Here is a 17,806-nt window from a genome sequence, read left to right as displayed (position 1 = left end):
GAAATGGCGGCTCCTGGGAGGCAGTGGGACCCCCAAACCTGGGGAGACAGAGGTGCTGTGGCCCCATAGGGACCCCAGTGACTGTAAAAACGGGGCTCCTGTGGGGGACGGTGGGATCCCCCCGTGTTTGGGGACACGGCAGTCTCGGGCTCTTCCTTGGCACCCCACAACGCCTGTGCCCCAGAACCATTTATTGGGGAACACCGAACACAAAGACAGGTGCCAGGGCTCGAGGGCACACAGCCCCGACCCCGGAGCGGTGTGTAAGGCACGCGGCTGGCCCGGGGGCACCACACAACGTCCCGGCCTGCACAGGGCGGGGGGCACCGCTCCGACCCCCGGCCGTGGTCCCAGAGCCCCGGGCGGGGCAGCCCAGCAGCGTCCCGCCGTTCCTCGGCACCGCGGGCATGTCCCGAGGCGGTGCTCCAAGGGGGTGCCAGGACCCCCGGCTGTGTGAGGATGCCCGGAGGGCAGGGGGCGCCAGGACCCCCGTGCCGGGCTGTCAGAAGGAGGTTTCCTGCACGGCGTAGAGCGGGGCGCCGGCGCTGCGCACGTAGCCCTGTCCCCCGTCCCCTTGCAGCTCGGGGCCGGGGGCGGACAGCCCGTTGGGCACCCCGTGGCTCTTCTCCGAGCTGTCCCCATGGCCGGGGGCCTGTGGGGACACAGGGGGGCACAGGGGGGCAGCAAGTGCAGGGGGAGCACAGGGGAGGGGGCAGAGGGGGCACAGGGGGGCACAGGGGCAGGGGGCACAGCAGGGGCACAGGGTACCCCCATGTCCCCCCTTCCCCCGGGGTGCTGGGGAGGGTCTCTCCCTCACCTGGGCAGGGTCGGCTGCCCCACAGCAGAGCCAGTGGCGGACTTTGGGGGGCAGGCAGCAGAGCAGCCAGGGCAGCACGGGGGAGATGGTGCGGGGGTCCAGGGCCGCGGCCGGCGTGGGGCCTGGGGGTGCAGGGCCGTGAGTGGGGCGGGGGCACCAGGGCAGCCCCCCAGCACCCCGCACTCACCGGTGAGCAGGCTGACCAGCACCCCCACCACGATGACGGTGGTGGAGTTGTGGGCACTGTACCACATGTAGGACAGGCTGTAGAAACGCTGCAGCCCCGTGGGGCTGGGGGACACGGTGTGAGCAGGAGGGGTGGAGCAGCCCTCTGAGACCCTGCACACCCACCTGAGACCCTGCACACCCACCAGAGACCCTGCACACCCACCTGAGACACTTCACACCCACCTGAGACCCTGCACACCCTGCACACCCCCCTGAGACCCTGCACACCCACCTGAGACCCTGCACACCCACCGGACACACTTCACACCCTGCACACCACCCCACACACACCACATACCCACCCTGCACACCCACCCAGCACCCACCCTGCACACCCAGCACTCACCTTGGGGGCGGTGCTGAGGTGGGGGGCAGCAGCGTGGTTGCCAGCACAGTGCTGAGGTTGCCCACGGTGGGGAGCGCTGTGCTGTTGGCCGCGGGCACCCCGCTGGCCCGTGCTGTGCTCTGCAGGAAGCTGCCAATGCCCACCCAGAAGGCCATGGCCAGCCCGGCCAGCAGCCCCACCACGGCTCCCTGTGACAGGGACAGACAAGGGCACTGGGATGCCCCACAGCTCGCCACACAGCCATGCAGGGCTGGGGAGGCTGGCCAGGTGGGGATACTCACCGTGGGGTTGGCGCAGGGGAAGAACATGCCCAGGCAGAAGAGCCCCAAGAGCGGGCCCCCCACCATGCCGAAGATGCTGATGGCTGCCTGTGGGGACACGACCTCAGCACCAGCCCCATGCCCTGGATACCCCGGGGGTCCCTCGCCCCTCTGGGGTGCCAGGGCCGGGGTCCCTCACCCCTCTGGGGTGCCGCAGCCCGTGCCTACCTGCAGCACGGGTCCCAGCATGGAGGACACGTACGCCATGCCCAGGCAGAGCAGCCCATAGCCAAGAGCTGGGGAGGGGAGGGGGCTGTCAGGGCAGTGCTGGGGACCCCCACAGCACGCCAGCCCCGCGGCTGCCCCCCGGCACCCCCCATCGCTCACCCAGCAGCTTGGAGAGCAGCGTGGCCCGCGACTCCGAGAGCCCGGGGAGGTGCGGCCGCACCAGGTCCTCCATGGTCACCGTGGCCAGCGAGTTGAAGGCGGAGGAGATGGTGCTGGGGGGGAGAGGGAGCAGGAGGGGGCTCGGCCGGGACCCCTGAGCACACTGAGCAGAGCTGAGCCCCGCCCAGGGCCGGCACTCACCTGAGGGCGCCGCTGAACAGGCAGGCCACAAAGAGCCCGGGCAGCCCCGGCAGGTCCCGCAGCACGTCCATGACGAAGAACAGCACCAGCTGTGGCAGGAGGGGAGGTCAGTGCAGGGCTCGGGGCAGCGGGGGACACGCGAGGGGCTCTCAGCTCACCTGGTCAGAGGAGGCAGGGCGCTGGCCGGGCGCCAGCGGGTGCTCCAGGTCGTACACAAACATGACGAGGCCCGTGAGGCAGCTGAGGCACAGCACGATCTGCTGGCAGGGGAACACGGCGTAGCAGGAGCTGCGGGGCCGTGGGGCCGTCAGACAGGGCACTGGTGGGGCCCATCCCGGCTGGGGGAGCCTGGCCCAGCCCCACTGACAGCTCGGCCCAGCCCCACTGACAGCTCCGCCCAGCCCCACTGACAGTTCGGCCCAGCCCCACTCACAGCCCAGCCACACTGACAGCTCGGCCCAGCCCCACTCACAGCTCGGCCCAGCTACACTCACAGGCCAACCCAGCCCAGCCCCACTCACAGCCCGGCCCAGCCCCACTCACAGCCCAACCCAGCCCAGCCCCACTCACAGCCCAGCCACACTGACAGCTCGGCCCAGCCCCACTCACAGCCCAGCCCCACTCACAGCCCAGCCCCACTCACAGCCCAGCCACACTGACAGCCCAGCCACACTGACAGCTCGGCACAGCCGCACTGACAGCTCGGCCCAGCCCCACTCACAGCCCGGCCCAGCCCCACTCACAGCCCAGCCCCACTGACAGCTCGGCACAGCCCCACTCACAGCTCGGCCCAGCCACACTGACAGCTCGGCACAGCCCCACTCACAGCTCGGCCCAGCCACACTGACAGCTCGGCACAGCCCCACTCACAGCTCGGCCCAGCCACACTGACAGCTCTGCACAGCCCCACTGACAGCCCAGCCCCACTGACAGCTCAGCCCAGCCCCACTGACAGCTCGGCCCAGCCCCACTGACAGCTTGGCACAGCCACACTCACAGCCTGGCACAGCCTGGCATAGCCCAGCCCAGCTCCATTCACTCACAGCTTGGCCTCGCGCTCGCTGCGGGCGCACAGGTAGCGCTGCACCTGCGCCTGGTTCACCCCGTACAGCGACAGCATCATGAAGATCCCGCCCACGGACAGCGACCAGAAGGTGTGCCGCTCCAGGGGGTTGGGGTCCAGGCTGTGGGGAGCACGGGGGGTCATGCTGAGGGTCCTCACTTCCTCCCCATACACCATGGGAAAGAGGGTAACAGGGGTGGGCAACACCAGCATTGTAGGGTCCCATTCCCCCAGCCCAGCTGCCCCAGGTGTTCCAGAGCAGCCGAGGGCTCCCAGAGCAGCCCAGGTGCCCAAGGTGTTCCAGAGCAGCCGAGGGCTCCCAGACCAGCCCAGGTGCCCAAGGGGTCCCAGACCAGCCCAGGGCTCCCAGACCAGCCCAGGGCTCCCAGACCAGCCCAGGTGCCCCCAGACCAGCCCAGGTATCCCAGACCAGCCCAGGTATCCCAGAGCAGCCCAGGTGTCCCAGAGCAGCCCAGGTGTCCCCAGAACAGCCCAGGGGTCCTAGACCAGCCCAGGTGTCCCAGACCAGCCCAGGTGACCCAGGGGTCCCAGAGCAGCCCAGGGGTCCCAGAGCAGCCCAGGTGCCCCCAGACCAGCCCAGGTGTCCCAGACCAGCCCAGGGTCCCGGGGATGGCTCACTCGATGCCGGCGATCTTGCCATGCTGCTCGGCCACGCGCCACACTCGGGCCATGCCCCCCACCCGCCAGGCGCCCACCACGATGACGGCCACCTGCCCCGCCAGCATCACCAGCGTCTGGAACACGTCTGTCCAGATGACAGCCTTGAGGCCACCCTGTGGGGACACAGGAGCCGTCAGCACGGGGTGCAGCGCTCACCTGGCACGGCATGGCATGGCATGGCATGGCACAGGGAGCAGGGACTCACCAGTGTGGTGTAGAGGGTGCAGACCAGCCCCATGGTGAGCACGGCACTCCAGAGGTCAAAGCCCGTCACTGGAGGTGGCAGAGGACATTATTGGGGTGAGGGGCAGCACCCCCAGCACGGCCCCACACCTGTCCCCATCATACCTGCGTTGAGGGCCAGGGCAGGAGCGTAGAGAACCACCCCCATGTAGATGACCTGTGGGGAGGGAGAGCAGTGCTGAGCTGTGCCCAGCGCCCCAGACCCTGCAGCCCCACGGCCCCGGCCCCACTGACCATCTGGAAGATGAAGGTGATGGTGCCAAACATCCGCACGGTCTTGTTGAAACGCAGCTCCAGGTACTGCCAGGAGAGAGGTCAGGGCACCTGACTGCAGAGTGCTCTGTGCTCCCGAGTGCCCTCTGCCCTCCCACGTCACCTCTGCCCCCCCATGTCCTCTGTGCCCTCCCGGTGTTCCCACCTGCGCTCCCATGTCACCTGCCCTCCCTGCGTCCCTCTGCTCACATCATGTGCCCTGTGCCCTCCCGTGTCCCTCTGCCCTTCCTGCATCCCCCCTGCCCAGCTGCATCCCCTCAGCCCTCCTCATGTCCCCCTGTCCCCTCCCATGTCCCCTGTCACCGCCCGTGTCCCTGCCCACCTCGTAGGTGCTGGTGATGCGCAGGCGGTAGAAGACGGGGATGAAGATGTGCGCGGGGATGAGCAGCCCCAGCAGGTAGGAGCAGCCCAGGAACCAGTACTCGGTGCCGAAGTTGAAGATCTCGGCGGGCACGCCCAGGATGGCCACGGCCGACTGGAAGGAGGCGAGCAGGGACAGGGCCACGGGCAGGCAGCCCATGTCACGGTTGGCCAGCAGGAACTCCTGCACCGTGCGCTGCCGGTCGCCGCTCAGCGCGTAGAAGAGCCCGATGGCGGAGGAGAGCACGAGGAGCAGCGCGAAGATGCTGTAGTCGATGGCCGTGAACTCCATGCCGAGCGCGTCCCCGCTGTGTCCCCGTCCCGCCGCTGTCCCGCCGCTGTCCCGCCGGCCGCATGAGCGCACCGGAGCCCGCAGCGCGTCCCGAGCGGCACCGGCGCGGCGCTGCCAGCTGCGGGAGCGCCGTGTCAGTGCTGCGGGACCTTGGCTCGCTCTGCTGAGCCCCAAGGAGCCAGAGCGGGGAAAACGCCCGTCCCTCCTCCTCCTCCTCCTCCTCCTCCTCCCCCCTCTGGGCCGGGCTCGTCCCCCCGGGCCACCCCACCTGCCCCGCCGAAGGAAACTGGAGAGTCTTCAAAGAGCACCGAGACAATGGCTGCACAAACAGTCCCACCCGGACCCCCGCAGCACCGGCACCGCCGGTCCCGGCGGAACGGGCCAAGCCCAACACGGCCGCCTCCGGTGCGGGACAGCCCCGGTGCCAGCGAGCCAAAGGCAACAGGACCACCCCCGGAGCCGAACAGCCTGGAGCCCGCAGCGCCGCTCCCAGCGAGCCGAACCCAGCCTGGCCCAACCACCGAGCCCTGCACGGCCCCACCAAACCCGGCAGCACCGGTCCCACCGGCAGCCAAGGAACCCAGCCCAACCGCTCCAGCAGGGCCCCGTCAGAGCTGCCCCGGCACAGAGGGACGGACAGGGGGCGGCTGGCACGGACAGACGGACAGGAGGTGGCTGGCACGGACAGACGGACAGGGGGTGGCTGGCACGGACAGACGGGCAGGAGGTGGCTGGCACGGACAGACGGGCAGGGGGTGGCTGGCACGGACAGACGGACAGGGACAGACGGACAGGGGGCGGCTGGCACGGACAGACGGACAGGGGGCGGCTGGCACGGACAGACAGGGGGCAGCTGGCACGGACAGACGGACAGGGGGTGGCTGGCACGGACAGACGGGCAGGGGGCAGCTGGCACAGACAGACGGGGCAGCTGGCACGGACAGGGGGTGGCTGGCACGGACAGACGGGCAGGGGGCAGCTGGCACAGACAGACGGGGCAGCTGGCACGGACAGGGGGCGGCTGGCACGGACAGACGGACAGGGGGCGGCTGGCAGCCTTAGGGCAGCAGCCAGGTGGGGCAGACACCTGAGCATCCACCCTGAGCCCTCTGACAGGGATCCATCCCCCAGAGCTCCCTGTGCTCTGCCCGCGGCCTGGCTCCTGAGGAACAGGAGGGCACATGCTGTCCCTGCCTGCCCCCGCACCCAGAGGGCACCCAGAGGGCACCCAGAGGGCACCTGGGAGCAGCAGGTGCCACAGGGCTGTGGCAGGATACCCCCTGTCCTGGCCTGGGAGGGAGCGCAGGCTGAGGGGACCCTCTGTCCCAGCAGGGCAGCCTTGGGGGCACAGGGAGGACAAGCCTGGAGCGGGGGCGGCAGCCAGGGCGTGGCACGGTGCCCACCGTGTGCCACGGTGATCCCTGCAGGAATGCTCGCCTGGGGAATGCTTGGTGGGATTAGGCTGAGCCCCTCCTGGCAGCCCTGGCACAGCCTGCCCGGGCCTGCCCGCCCCACAGGGCCGGGGGCAGCGGCGCTGGCACGGGGCTGGCACGGCGCTCGGAGCGCCAGCAGTGCCAGGGTGGGGAATGGGGTGAGAGGGCAGCGCCTGTGCCGCCACCAGCGCCCGCCTGTCCCTGACAGCACAGGCGCCACGTGCGGCAGCTCATGGCCAGGGTCCAAGGTCGCTCCCCGCATTCCCCGTGCAGACTAAACATGGGCCGGAGGTCACGGCACAGCCCAGCCCAAGGCTCGGTGCCCCACAGACCCCTCGGTGCCGCCCGCAGCCCCGGTGCCCCCACACCCCCTCCGGGGTGACCCCCAGCCCTGCTGCCCCTCGCCCAGAGTGTGCCCCACAAACGCAGCAGTGCCAGCCCAGGCCCCGCTCTCCCGGCGCCAGGGTGTCCCCAGGGTGTCCCCAGGGTGTCCCCAGGGTGTCCCCGCGTGGTGAGCCCGCTGCCCTGTCCCTGCCGTGCCCAGCCCGCCTGCCCCGGTGCCCCGCTCCCCACGCTCCATCACAGCTTCCCTGTCACCCCGTGCCACCTGCGCTGTCCCCGGTGCCCTCATCCCGGGGCTCTCAGGCGCTCTCCTCGCCTTCCCCGGTGTCCCCGGTGTCCCTAACACGGGGCTCCGCTCCCCGTCCCCGGTGCCCCCATCCCGGGGCTCTGCTCCCCCTCTCCGGTGTGCCCGGTGGCCGCAGCCGGGGGCTCTGCTCCTTGCCTCCAGCGCTCCCAGCCCGGGGCTCTGCTCTCCATCCCCGGTGTCCCCATCCCGGGGCTCCGCTCCCCGTCCCCATCCCGGGAGCCCCGGTCCCCGCCGCCCGCAGAGCGCCCGGTGCCGGTGGCGGGAGGCGGCGGTGACCTTGTCCCGGCGGCCCCGGTGCGACACTCACCGGCGGCGGCAGCACTCTCCACATGTGCCGCCGCAGCCGGGGCGCGCCGGGATGACGCCTGGGCAGGCGGGGCCGCTCCCGCCGCCGCTTCCGCCGCTGACGGCATCACCGCGGGCCCGCGGGGCTCCGCTCCCGGTCCCCATCCCCATCCCGGCCCATCCCCGCCCTCAGGCGGTCACCGCGCCCCGGTGCCCGCGCTGCCGGCGCCTGGCTCGGGTCCAGAGGGCGCCCGGGCTGTGCCGGTGGGGCGGGAACGGGCACGGAGCCGCCGCCGCCCCCGCTCGGGGTGCCCGGTGCGCGGGGATGAGCGGGGCCGTGCGCGGGTTCGCGCTGCTGCCGCTGCTGCTGCTGCTGCTGCTGCTGCCCCGGGCCGCCCGCGGGGCCGCGGTGAGCACCGGGAGCGGGGCCACGGAAACCGGGGAGGGCCGGAAACGGGGGCTCCGGTGGGCACAGGATGCCAGGGATCAGGGGTGCCCAGGGGTCAGGGAGTGCCCGGTTCGGGAGGTGCCGGGGGAACCGAGGGTCGGTGAGTCCCCGGTCGGGGCTGTCCTGAGGCCGGGGTGCCCGGCTTGGAGGTGCCCGGTTTGGAGGTGCCCGGTGTCGGGGAAGCCGTGGGTTGCCCTAAGGGGACCTTCTCCGGGAGCGCCGGTACCGGGGGTCGGGCCGCGCCCGGGGACCGGGGATGGCCGGGGGTGGCGGGATGCTCGGGATTCGGGGGATGCTGCCCGTGCCCCCTGCACCCAGGGGATGTTCCCCCTGTCCCCTGAACCTCCCCAGGTGTGCGGGCTCTGCCCGGGGCCGCCGCGGAACGGCTCCATCGTGTCCCGGTTCTGTGAGTCCCGGCGGGACACCGAGAGCGACGGGCGCTGCTGCCGGGAGCGGGGCCCGGCCCCGGGGCGGCTGCTGGGGTACGGGGGGACGGGGAGGGCGGGGACGCACAGGCTGGGGGGATCCGGGTGCTGGGGGGTCGGGGGCTGCATGGAGGGGGATGGAGGGCGCCGGGATGGGTCTGGGGCTCGCAGCGGTGCCAGGGGAGTGGCAGGGCTGGGCAATGCCCGGTGGGGCATCCTGAGTGGTGGTGCGGGGGGATCGGGGGCAGACCGGGGCTGAGATGGTGCTGGGGGTCACAGGGGCCTCAGGGGAGGTGTGGGGGACAGGCACTGCTGCTGTGTCCCCAAGCACTGCCCCTTCCCAGGCTGGACCTGAGCAACTGCTCCCTGCACAGCGTTCCCCCAGGACTGGCCGAGGCCGCCGCTGCCTTCGTCCTGTGAGTTCCTCCTGCCCTGCAAGGCGCTGGGCTGGGCTGGCACAGGGCTTGGGACATTGCCATGAGCCCAGCCCAGCACAGGGATTGGGGGCAGGTTTGGTGGGGCATTGCTGTGGGCCCAGCACAGGGCTTGGGGCAGGTTTGGTGGGACATTGCTGTGGGCCCAGCACAGCACAGGGGTTGGGGCAGGTTTGGTGGGACATTCCCTGGGCGCAGCACAGGGCTTGGGGCAGGTTTGGTGGGACATTGCTGTGGGCCCAGCACAGCACAGGGGTTGGGGCAGGTTTGGTGGGACATTGCTGTGGGCCCAGCACAGGGGTTGGGGCAGGTTTGGTGGGACATTGCTGTGGGCCCAGCACAGCACAGGGCTTGGGGCAGGTTTGGTGGGACATTGCTGTGGGCCTGGCACAGCACAGGGGTTGGGGCAGGTTTGGTGGGACATTGCCATGAGCCCAGCCCAGCACAGGGATTGGGGCAGGTTTGGTGGGACATTGCTGTGGGCCCAGCCCAGCACAGGGGTTGGGGCAGGTTTGGTGGGACATTGCTGTGGGCCCAGCCCAGCACAGGGCTTGGGGCAGGTTTGGTGGGACATTGCTGTGGGCCCAGCACAGCACAGGGCTTGGGGCAGGTTTGGTGGGACATTGCCATGGGCCCAGCACAGCACAGGGCTTGGGGCAGGTTTGGTGGGACATTGCTGTGGGCCCAGCACAGCGCAGGGATTGGGGCAGGTTTGGTGGGACATTCCCTGGACACAGCACAGGGCTTGGGGCAGGTTTGGTGGGACACTGCTGTGGGCCCAGCACAGCACAGGGCTTGGGGCAGGTTTGGTGGGACATTGCTGTGGGCCTAGCACAGCACAGGGATTGGGGCAGGTTTGGTGGGACATTCCCTGGGCGCAGCACAGGGGTTGGGGCAGGTTTGGTGGGACATTCTGCTGGTCCCAGGGGCACTGGCTCTCCCTGCCCTCGTGGCTGCCAGTGACACTGCACAGGGTGTGACCAAACAGAAACCACCCCCGTTTCTGAACGGGGAGCCCTGGGACCTGTCTGCCCAGGCAGCCTCAGGGGCAGCAGGGCACAAATCCTTCTGGAGCTGGAGTGGTGCACACTGTCACAGGACAGCCAGGGGGGCCGTTCTGGCACGCTAGATGAGCCACATGGTCACACCTTGGCTTTTGCCACAGTCCCACGGTGTCCTCATCCCCGGGCTGGGGAGACAGCAGTCAGGGAGCTGCCACGTCCAGGGCTCAGTGTCCAGATGCACCCAGTGAGCCGTGCTGGCCCTCAGGTCACCGTGACACCTCGGCTTGGCTGGGTATTTGTTAATGGCCAAGCACCGTGACACCTCAGCTTATCACTGTTTTTGTTAATGACCAAGCAGCGTGACACCTCGGCTTATCAGTGATTTGGTTAATGACCAAGCGCTCCCTCAGCAGCTCTGCAGAGACCTTTGAGCCCTGTGGGGCTGCAGGGCTGCACTCCCAGGGCCTCGGGCGGGCAGGGGGTGCTGGGGGCATGGGCACCGCCTGAGTTCAGTGCGGTGCCAGGGGTACTGTGGTACAGGATGGCACTGAGGCTCCGTGTGCTCGCAGGGACCTGACAGAGAACCCGCTGACAGCCGTCCCCAGTGCTTCCTTCAGGGGCTTCACCCACCTGCAGAGCCTGTGAGTGCTGGGGGAGCGGGGCTGGGGAGCACCGTGGTGCCCGTGCTGAGCTGTGCCTGTGCTGGGCTGTGCCCACACTGAGCTGTGCCCACACTGAGCTGTGCCCACAGCGCGGTGCCGCCAGCGCTGGAGTGCCCGGGTGGGAGTGACGCCTGGCAGGACGTGACAGTGGACAGGAGCAGCCGGCTGTGCCAGGGACAGAGGAACGCCTGCAACAGCTCTGAGCAGCTCGGTACAGTGCGGGGCTGGCACTGGGCACGTGGGGCTGGCACTGGGGCCTGGCATTGGCCCTGACCCCCTGGCATTGGCCCTGACCCCCTGCTCTGCTCTGCCAGCCTGGCCATGTCCTGAAAACTCCGTGTGTGCCCCCGACGGCCCCGGCCTTGTCCAGTGCCTCTGTGAGGGTCCCTTCCATGGCTACAGGTGCCTGCGAGAGGTGAGTGCTGTGGCAGTGCCCTGCCCCTGGCTGTGTGGGGTGAGCGCTGTGGCACTGCCCCTTCCTGTGTGGGGTGAGTGCTGTGGCACTGCCCCTGGCTGTGTGGGTGCTGTGGCATTGCCCCTGGCTGTGTGAGGTGAGTGCTGTGGCAGTGCCCTGCCCCTGGCTGTGTGGGGTGAGTGCTGTGGCACTGCCCCTTCCTGTGTGGGGTGAGTGCTGTGGCACTGCCCCTGGCTGTGTGGGGTGAGTGCTGTGGCAGTGCCCTGCCCCTGGCTGTGTGAGGGCACTGCCCTGGCTGTGTGAGTGCTGTGGCACTGCCCCTGGCCCTGGCTGTGTGAGGGCACTGCCCTGGCTGTGTGAGTGCTGTGGCACTGCCCCTGGCCCTGGCTGTGTGAGGGCACTGCCCTGGCTGTGTGGGTGCTGTGGCACTGCCCCTTCCTGTGTGGGGTGAGTGCTGTGGCACTGCCCCTGGCTGTGTGGGTGCTGTGGCACTGCCCCTTCCTGTGTGAGGTGAGTGCTGTGGCACTGCCCCTTCCTGTGTGAGGTGGGTGCTGTGGCACTGCCCCTGGCCCTGGCTGTGTGAGTGCTGTGGCACTGCCCCTGGCTGTGTGGGTGCTGTGGCACTGCCCCTTCCTGTGTGGGGTGAGCGCTGTGGCACTGCCCTGCCCCTGGCTGTGTGAGGTGAGTGCTGTGGCACTGCCCCTTCCTGTGTGATGTGGGTGCTGTGGCACTGCCCCTGGCTATGTGGGTGCTGTAGCACTGCCCCTGGCTATGTGGGGTGAGCGCTGTGGCACTGCCCCTGGCTGTGTGAGGTGGGTGCTGTGGCACTGCCCCTGGCCCTGGCTGTGTGAGGGCACTGCCCTGGCTGTGTGGGTGCTGTGACACTGCCCCTGCCCTTGCTGGCCCTGCCTGCAGCAGCAGGGCAGCCCCGGTGCTCACTCCTGTCCTGGCAGGGCACGTTCCCGATGCTTCTCTTCGGAGGAATCCTGGGCACCGCCACCGTGTCGCTGTCGCTGCTGCTGTGGGGCACGCAGCGGAGGAAGGCCAAGAGCCCCTGAGCAGGGCAGGGCTCCGTGCCTGGCCTGGAGGCTCTGGGCACCAATAAAGCTGCAGGTCCTCGCTGTGTGTCCGTCTGCTTCCTTCCCAGGGGATGGGTGTGGGGTGGAACCCACGGGAGGGGGACCGTGCAAATTCCCACAATGGGTTTGTATGGGCAGTGTTAAAGTAACTTTGTGATATAATTTTTACTTCTGTTAATAATTAAGCTTAGACATAGTAGTGCAATAGCTGATATCAGTGTGGTTGTGTTCAAACGCCCGCTGGGAGGGGATAACATCCGATGAACACAGCATGAGCACACCTGACACAGATCTGCCAACCATCAGCACTCACCGTCTGAGGACACCATGGACCGAAGCCCAAACTGAAGGAGATAAGAAGGAGCCAAAAGCACAGCCAAGAAACACACACGCTCTAGAAAGGCAGATCAAAGGAGAGGCATGTAAAATAGTTCCTGGAAAATGGAAACTCGTTTATGGATATGCATAAGGGCCATGAATATGCAACAGGCTGATGTAATTAAAAGGTATTTCAGGGGTATCCCCGAAGATAACAGGGTGCTCTTGGCTGAGTGCAACCATGCACCTGGCTGTATTAACCTTTGCTCCGCGGTCCTCGTCTCCCATTGTCCTTTATGAAACCTTTTAAATTTTCACAGGGAGTGAACGTGCGTTCCACAGCACGCTCCCCACGCTGGCTGCGCGCTCGGGGCTCGGGCCACAACGGGGGGGAGCGGGAGGAGCGTCTGCACCGGGAGGTGCCGGCTACGGCCGTGGGGAACGGGGAATGGCCGGGAGCCGGGGGGGCTCCAAGAGCCAGCAAGGTAGGGAATTGAGCGGCCGGAACACACGCTGCTAATTAATCGATTGAATCTGCTATTAACCAAAATGATCAGGGGAGAGCGCGAACGCAGTCCCCCACTATCACAAATTATGCAGTCGAGTTTCCCGCATTTGGGGAAATCGCAGGGGTCAGCACACCCGGAGTGCAAGGGATGAGCCTCGCCCTGGGAAAACCACCTGCTTGATCATGGTGTCTCCCCTGCCAGGTAAGTATGCCCGACCAGCCCCGCACACCGCCTGCCCCGCCCCACGCACGCCCGCCCAGCACACGCCCGGCCCGGCCCGGCCCCGACCCCGCCCGGCCCTGCCGCGCTGCGGCCCGGCCCGCACGGCCCGGCACGGCCCGGCCCGCGCCAAGCCCGCGGACGCGCCGGGACAGCGCGGGCTTGGCGCGGGATCGGGCCCGGCATGCCGCGCGGCGGGCATCTCATTTGCATGGACACGCCCACGACTCCCCGCTGGCCCCGCCCCCTGCAGGCCGGCTCCGCTCCCGCCGCTGCCCGGGGCTCGGGGCCGCCTCTCCCGCTGCCGGAGCTCCCTCTCCCCGGCGCTGCCGGTGCTGCCGCGCCCCTCCCGGTGCCCCCGCTCCTCCCGGGGCTCTCCGCTCCCTCGGGCACGACCGGGCGGGCGAGCGGCGTTCGGGGCGCGAAAAATGCGGAGTTTATGGTTGGCTTTTCAAACATTCAAATGAATGTTTGATGGGTTATGCTAGAAAATTATGCTGTATTAATTTTCTTAAGTAGTGTGTTAAATGTAGTTTTAGGTTATAACATAATGTTAAAATAGAAACTGTGCTATGTAAGATGCTTTTTTTAACGAGAGGAATGAGGTACTGTCACTGAGATAGCAGCCACAGGACACCGGAATCTTTCAGAGAAAGAGAATTTATTGCTCCCTTATCAGAACAAACGAACTTCTTCCTGCCTGCTCAGCCCTGGTGACACCGTCAGGATTCAGAGGAAGAAGCTGACACTGCCCAGACAGAATCCTGTGTTTGAACGGAATTTATGCATCATGGATGAGCTGTATGAATATGCAACAGGCTATGGCTTTTAAGGGTTAATCCTCTGTGAACGTGGGTCCTTTTTTGGGCTTATTTTGCCCAGAAAAGGTACCTGGACCATCCATAACTCTTTGTTTTTATTGTCTCATATTATCCTAATTCAAATTGTCCAAATTATTATTACTCTAATTGTATTGCTATTTTTATAGCCATTTTATTACTATTAAACTTTTAAAATGTTAAAACAACTGACTGGCGTTTTTCTCATCAGCAAACCCAGAGTTTATGTGTAAAAACAAATCTCATTTTCCATCCATCAATCAGCGCAATCCTTCCCAGCGTTTGCTCTGGCTCTGAGCCCCCGTTCCCTGCCCCGTCCATCCCTGGGGGGATTGGGGGGAAACTGGGGCTGGCAGTGCCCCAAACTGCACCAAAGAGCCTTTCCAGGGGTAAATTTGGGGTAAATTGGGGCTGGCAGTGCCCCAAACTGCACCAAAGAGCCTTTCCAGGGGTAAACTGGGGCTGGCAATGCCCCAAACTGCACCAAAGAGCCTTTCCAGGGGTAAATTGGGGGTAAATTGGGGCTGGCAATGCCCCAAACTGCACCAAAGAGCCTTTCCAGGGGTAAACTGGGGCTGGCAATGCCCCAAACTGCACCAAAGAGCCTTTCCAGGGGTAAATTTGGGGTAAATTGGGGCTGGCAGTGCCCCAAACTGCAGCAAAGAGCGTTTCCACCCTGCCAGGCTGTGGAACCCAGGGAATCCTCTGCAGGGCTCCAGACCCTGCCCAGGGGGCTCAGGGACCCTGGCACAGAGCCCCAGACCCTGGGCCTTTGATTGAGCCCTTGGAAAAACAACCACCAACCTTTATAGGGGGGATTACAAGCCACGACAGGTTAAATAGAATGGCAGGGGATTTATCACAGGGTGAAAAATAGATTTTGGGGTTTTAGAATGGGGGTTCAGAGGCAAGATGGAGGAATCTGGGCATGTCCTGTCCTTTCTCCTTCTTCTTCTTCTTCTTGGCCAAAGGGTCCCCAGAGCCCAAACCGGAGCTGTGAGGGCACCCAAAGGTGGGAATGGGCTCTCTGTTGAGGGAGGGATTAAATCATTCTGTGTCTGTTCAAAAAGGCAAAAAGCCCAGAAGATTCTCTCCCCACTTTGGTAAACAGACACCTCACAGGACCTTCAAGACTTCACCTCAAACCTAAGGTTACCTAATTAGACTCAGGCTAAAAAGTCTCAGGTGATTCACAAGAAAAAGAAGAGAACAAAGGAAATAATCGCTTTTGTGGGGTGTTTTAGTAGGAGTAACAACCTCTTGCCCCTGGCTCGGTTTTTCTCTATAAGAGCTTTGTTATTTTGCCCTTTATTAAACCTTTTTCTGTTTCCAACAGTACCTCAGAAGCCATCCTGCTGATTTTATGCCATTTAGAGTACTAAACTATCTCAAGTATAATAAGTTCTCTGAGAGCTCCTAAGACCTCGCTCAAAGAGAAACCCTAAAACTTTCCTGGGTGAATGGGCAGAGCTGCCCTTTCCATCCATTTCCAGGGGAATATGCAAACTGCCCAGAGTCCTTTGGGAAAGTTAATTGTGCATTTACTTTGGACAAGTTAATTGTGCATTTTGCACAGCAAACCCTGCCCCAGCAGTGGCAAAGGGCGCTCGGGCACGTGGAGAAAGCGATGGGGTCATTCTGCATTCCCAGACCCGAATTCCATGGGATGTCCGAGGGATTTCCTGCCCGGAGGGATTTCCTGCCCTGAGGAATTTCCTTCCCTGAGGATTTCCTGCCCGGAGGGATTTCCTTCTCTGAGGATTTCCTGCCCCGAGGGATTTCTTCCCGCTGCAGGAACAACAACAATGCCCCGTTACTCCAAGGTCCCTCACAGCCAGTAACTACAGACCAAGATATTCCAGCCTCCACTATAAAATCCACGGCTCCATTCCCGGCTCGAGCGGCCCCAAAGGGCTCAGGGAGACGGGAGATGCCCGTGGTCCCCTCCAGCCCAGCCCAGATGCTTCCTCTCCTGCTCTTCCCTCGTGTCCGTGCCCAGCCCGAGCTGCCTGCAGCCCCACTGTGATATTTGGGAGGTGTCAATGCCAGCCCAGGAGCTGCCCCTGCACAGGGCTCGCCATCTGCCTGTGCGCTGTCCTGGCACAGGTTTGGGCATTGCTGCCCCGGGCACAGATTTGGGCATTGCTGCCCCGGGCACAGATTTGGGAATTTCTGTCCTGGCACAGATTTCGGCATTTCTGTCCCTGGTACAGATTTGGTCATTTCAGCCCTGACACAGATTTGGTCATTTCTGCCCTGGCAGAGATTTGGGCATTTCTGCCGCTGGCACAATTTGGTCATTCCTGCCCCTGGCACAGATTTGGTCATTCCTGTCCTGACACAGATTTAGTCATTTCTGCCCTGACACAGATTTCGGCATTCCTTGTGTCTCTTCTCCTCCCCTGGAGCTCCCTCCCGTGTCTTGGGCACCCCCTGGGCACTGCCCATCCTCTGTGCCCCCCGTGTCCTTCCCGGAGTTCCCATCCCAGAGCTGGCACCGAGTGCGAGCAGCGCCGTGTGAGAGAGACAGCGCCGTGTGAGAGAGACAGCGCCGTGTGAGACAGCTCCGGGCCTGCTGCCCGTGCCGGGTCTGGGACCCTTCGGGGACTGGTTCTGTTCTGGATCTGGCTCCATTCCGGATCTGGCTCCGTCCCGGGTCCGGTTCCGTTCGGGAGGATAGGGACGCGCCCGGGCCGGGCGGGGGTGGCTCCGCCGCGCCGCGAGGGGGCGCCAACACCAGAGCGAGACACGAGGCGGGGCTGGGGAGGGGCGTGGCCATGCAAATCACAGCGGGGCAGAGGGCGGTGCCATGGATGCGGTACCCGTGAGTTGTGGGCGTGTCTATGCAGATTTGTGGGCGCCGCGCGGCATGCCGGGCCCGATCCCGCGCCAAGCCCGCGCTGTCCCGGCGCGTCCGCGGGCTTGGCGCGGGCCGGGCCGTGCCGGGCCGTGCGGGCCGGGCCGCAGCGCGGCAGGGCCGGGCGGGGTCGGGGCCGGGCCGGGCCGGGCGTATGGTGGGCGGGCGTGCGTGGGGCGGGGCAGGCGGTGCGTGGGGCTGGTCGGGCATACTTACCTGGCAGGGGAGACACCATGATCAAGCAGGTGGTTTTCCCAGGGCGAGGCTCATCCCTTGCACTCCGGGTGTGCTGACCCCTGCGATTTCCCCAAATGCGGGAAACTCGACTGCATAATTTGTGGTAGTGGGGGACTGCGTTCGCGCTCTCCCCTGGTTTTCCCGGTAAAGGACAGAATCAATGTAACAACTTTTGCAAGTGTACCGAATTTCGTTACCTTGTTTTCTTGCTGTTACTTTGTTCTCATTGGCCCTTCCGCTCGTCCTTTTCAGACCGGGTTTTTGCGTATTTGCAGCTAAAAGCCTCCTTTGCTGCGCCATTCCGTTTGTTACGGTTCAGCACTCTCGGGGGTCTCTGGTCATGATGACCCCGAGATGTCTTAGGGAGTCCCTTTTCCCAGCCCGGCAGCCGAAGAAGGAGTCAGCATTCTCCTGTTCTCGTTCCAAAGTTGTTTATTATTTCTTATCTATAACATTCTTTCTCTGACCCGCCGAGGTCTCTCTGGCAGGTCGGGTTCAGGCACAGTGACCACCTTCAGTGGCGGCTTTATCTTTTATACAATAAACTACGTGTACATTATTTTCAATAATTTCCCCATACCTATCACCTATGTTAGTCAGCCTGTCTCTGCCCTGAACCAACCGAAAAGTGCCACCATCACAGCAGAAGACGGAGGCCAAGAAGAAGGAGAAAGACTGGACATGCCCAAATTCCTCCATCTTGCCTCCTGAGCCCCCATTCTAAAAACCCCAAAATTCTAAATTTCACCCTGTGATAAACTATCATTCTACTTAAACTTCCGTAAAGGCTTGTGAATCCTCATACAAGGTTGGCAATTGGTTTTTCCAAGAGCTAAAATCGA

General features: G+C 65.0%; 2 protein-coding genes and 2 non-coding genes across 6 annotated transcripts; 2 read left to right on the top strand and 2 right to left on the bottom strand.

The window, feature by feature from the left end:
* Positions 1-176: 176 nt before the first annotated feature.
* Positions 177-7,915, bottom strand: SLC5A6 (solute carrier family 5 member 6). Of its 3 annotated transcripts, none has more exons than XM_074536289.1 (16): positions 7,541-7,915; positions 4,822-5,269; positions 4,461-4,526; positions 4,332-4,383; positions 4,189-4,256; positions 4,034-4,096; positions 3,283-3,423; positions 2,398-2,496; positions 2,240-2,328; positions 2,039-2,151; positions 1,880-1,947; positions 1,673-1,759; positions 1,392-1,579; positions 1,005-1,108; positions 818-939; positions 177-652 (listed from the first exon to the last, which is right to left on the bottom strand). In XM_074536289.1, exons 1-16 carry the CDS (start codon positions 7,687-7,689, stop codon positions 503-505), a joined length of 2,007 nt encoding a protein of 668 aa, XP_074392390.1. In that variant the 5' UTR covers positions 7,690-7,915; the 3' UTR covers positions 177-502. The 3 variants fall into 3 exon arrangements, with proteins under 3 accessions (XP_074392390.1, XP_074392389.1, XP_074392388.1); XM_074536288.1 differs by having other exon boundaries at positions 2,398-2,527; positions 3,942-4,096; positions 7,510-7,910; XM_074536287.1 differs by having other exon boundaries at positions 2,398-2,527; positions 3,942-4,096; positions 7,541-7,909.
* Positions 7,916-7,979: 64 nt separating this feature from the next.
* On the top strand, positions 7,980-12,027 carry ATRAID (all-trans retinoic acid induced differentiation factor). The gene is made up of 7 exons (XM_074536292.1): positions 7,980-8,066; positions 8,318-8,448; positions 8,736-8,807; positions 10,399-10,470; positions 10,581-10,702; positions 10,806-10,906; positions 11,860-12,027. Exons 1-7 carry the CDS (start codon positions 7,995-7,997, stop codon positions 11,962-11,964), a joined length of 675 nt encoding a protein of 224 aa, XP_074392393.1. The 5' UTR covers positions 7,980-7,994; the 3' UTR covers positions 11,965-12,027.
* Positions 12,028-12,857: 830 nt separating this feature from the next.
* LOC141728719 (U1 spliceosomal RNA) lies at positions 12,858-13,021 on the bottom strand. The gene has a single exon (XR_012579870.1). It is a non-coding gene; the product is annotated as a U1 spliceosomal RNA (small nuclear RNA).
* A 3,914-nt stretch (positions 13,022-16,935) lies between these two features.
* LOC141728722 (U1 spliceosomal RNA) lies at positions 16,936-17,099 on the top strand. The gene has a single exon (XR_012579873.1). It is a non-coding gene; the product is annotated as a U1 spliceosomal RNA (small nuclear RNA).
* The last annotated feature ends 707 nt before the right edge of the window (positions 17,100-17,806 follow it).

Source organism: Zonotrichia albicollis, chromosome 3, assembly GCF_047830755.1.
Source record: "Zonotrichia albicollis isolate bZonAlb1 chromosome 3, bZonAlb1.hap1, whole genome shotgun sequence".
In the NCBI taxonomy this organism is placed as follows: Eukaryota; Metazoa; Chordata; class Aves; order Passeriformes; family Passerellidae; genus Zonotrichia; species Zonotrichia albicollis.
Note: the sequence above shows the minus strand (reverse complement) of the source record. Positions and strands in the feature narration are given on the sequence as shown.

Bases quoted from the DNA above. Each gene is read 5' to 3' on its own strand.
- SLC5A6 (XM_074536287.1), bottom strand. From the start codon at position 7,689: ATGGGGATGGGGACCGGGAGCGGAGCCCCGCGGGCCCGCGGTGATGCC. The intron at 3,424-3,941 runs GTGAGCCATCCC...TGCTCCCCACAG, and splicing joins GGCAAGATCGCCGGCATCGA to CCTGGACCCCAACCCCCTGG. The intron at 940-1,004 runs GTGAGTGCGGGG...CTGCACCCCCAG, and splicing joins GCTGGTCAGCCTGCTCACCG to GCCCCACGCCGGCCGCGGCC.
- ATRAID (XM_074536292.1), top strand. From the start codon at position 7,995: ATGCCAGGGATCAGGGGTGCCCAGGGGTCAGGGAGTGCCCGGTTCGGG. The intron at 8,449-8,735 runs GTACGGGGGGAC...GCCCCTTCCCAG, and splicing joins GCCCCGGGGCGGCTGCTGGG to GCTGGACCTGAGCAACTGCT. The intron at 8,808-10,398 runs GTGAGTTCCTCC...GTGTGCTCGCAG, and splicing joins GCCGCCGCTGCCTTCGTCCT to GGACCTGACAGAGAACCCGC.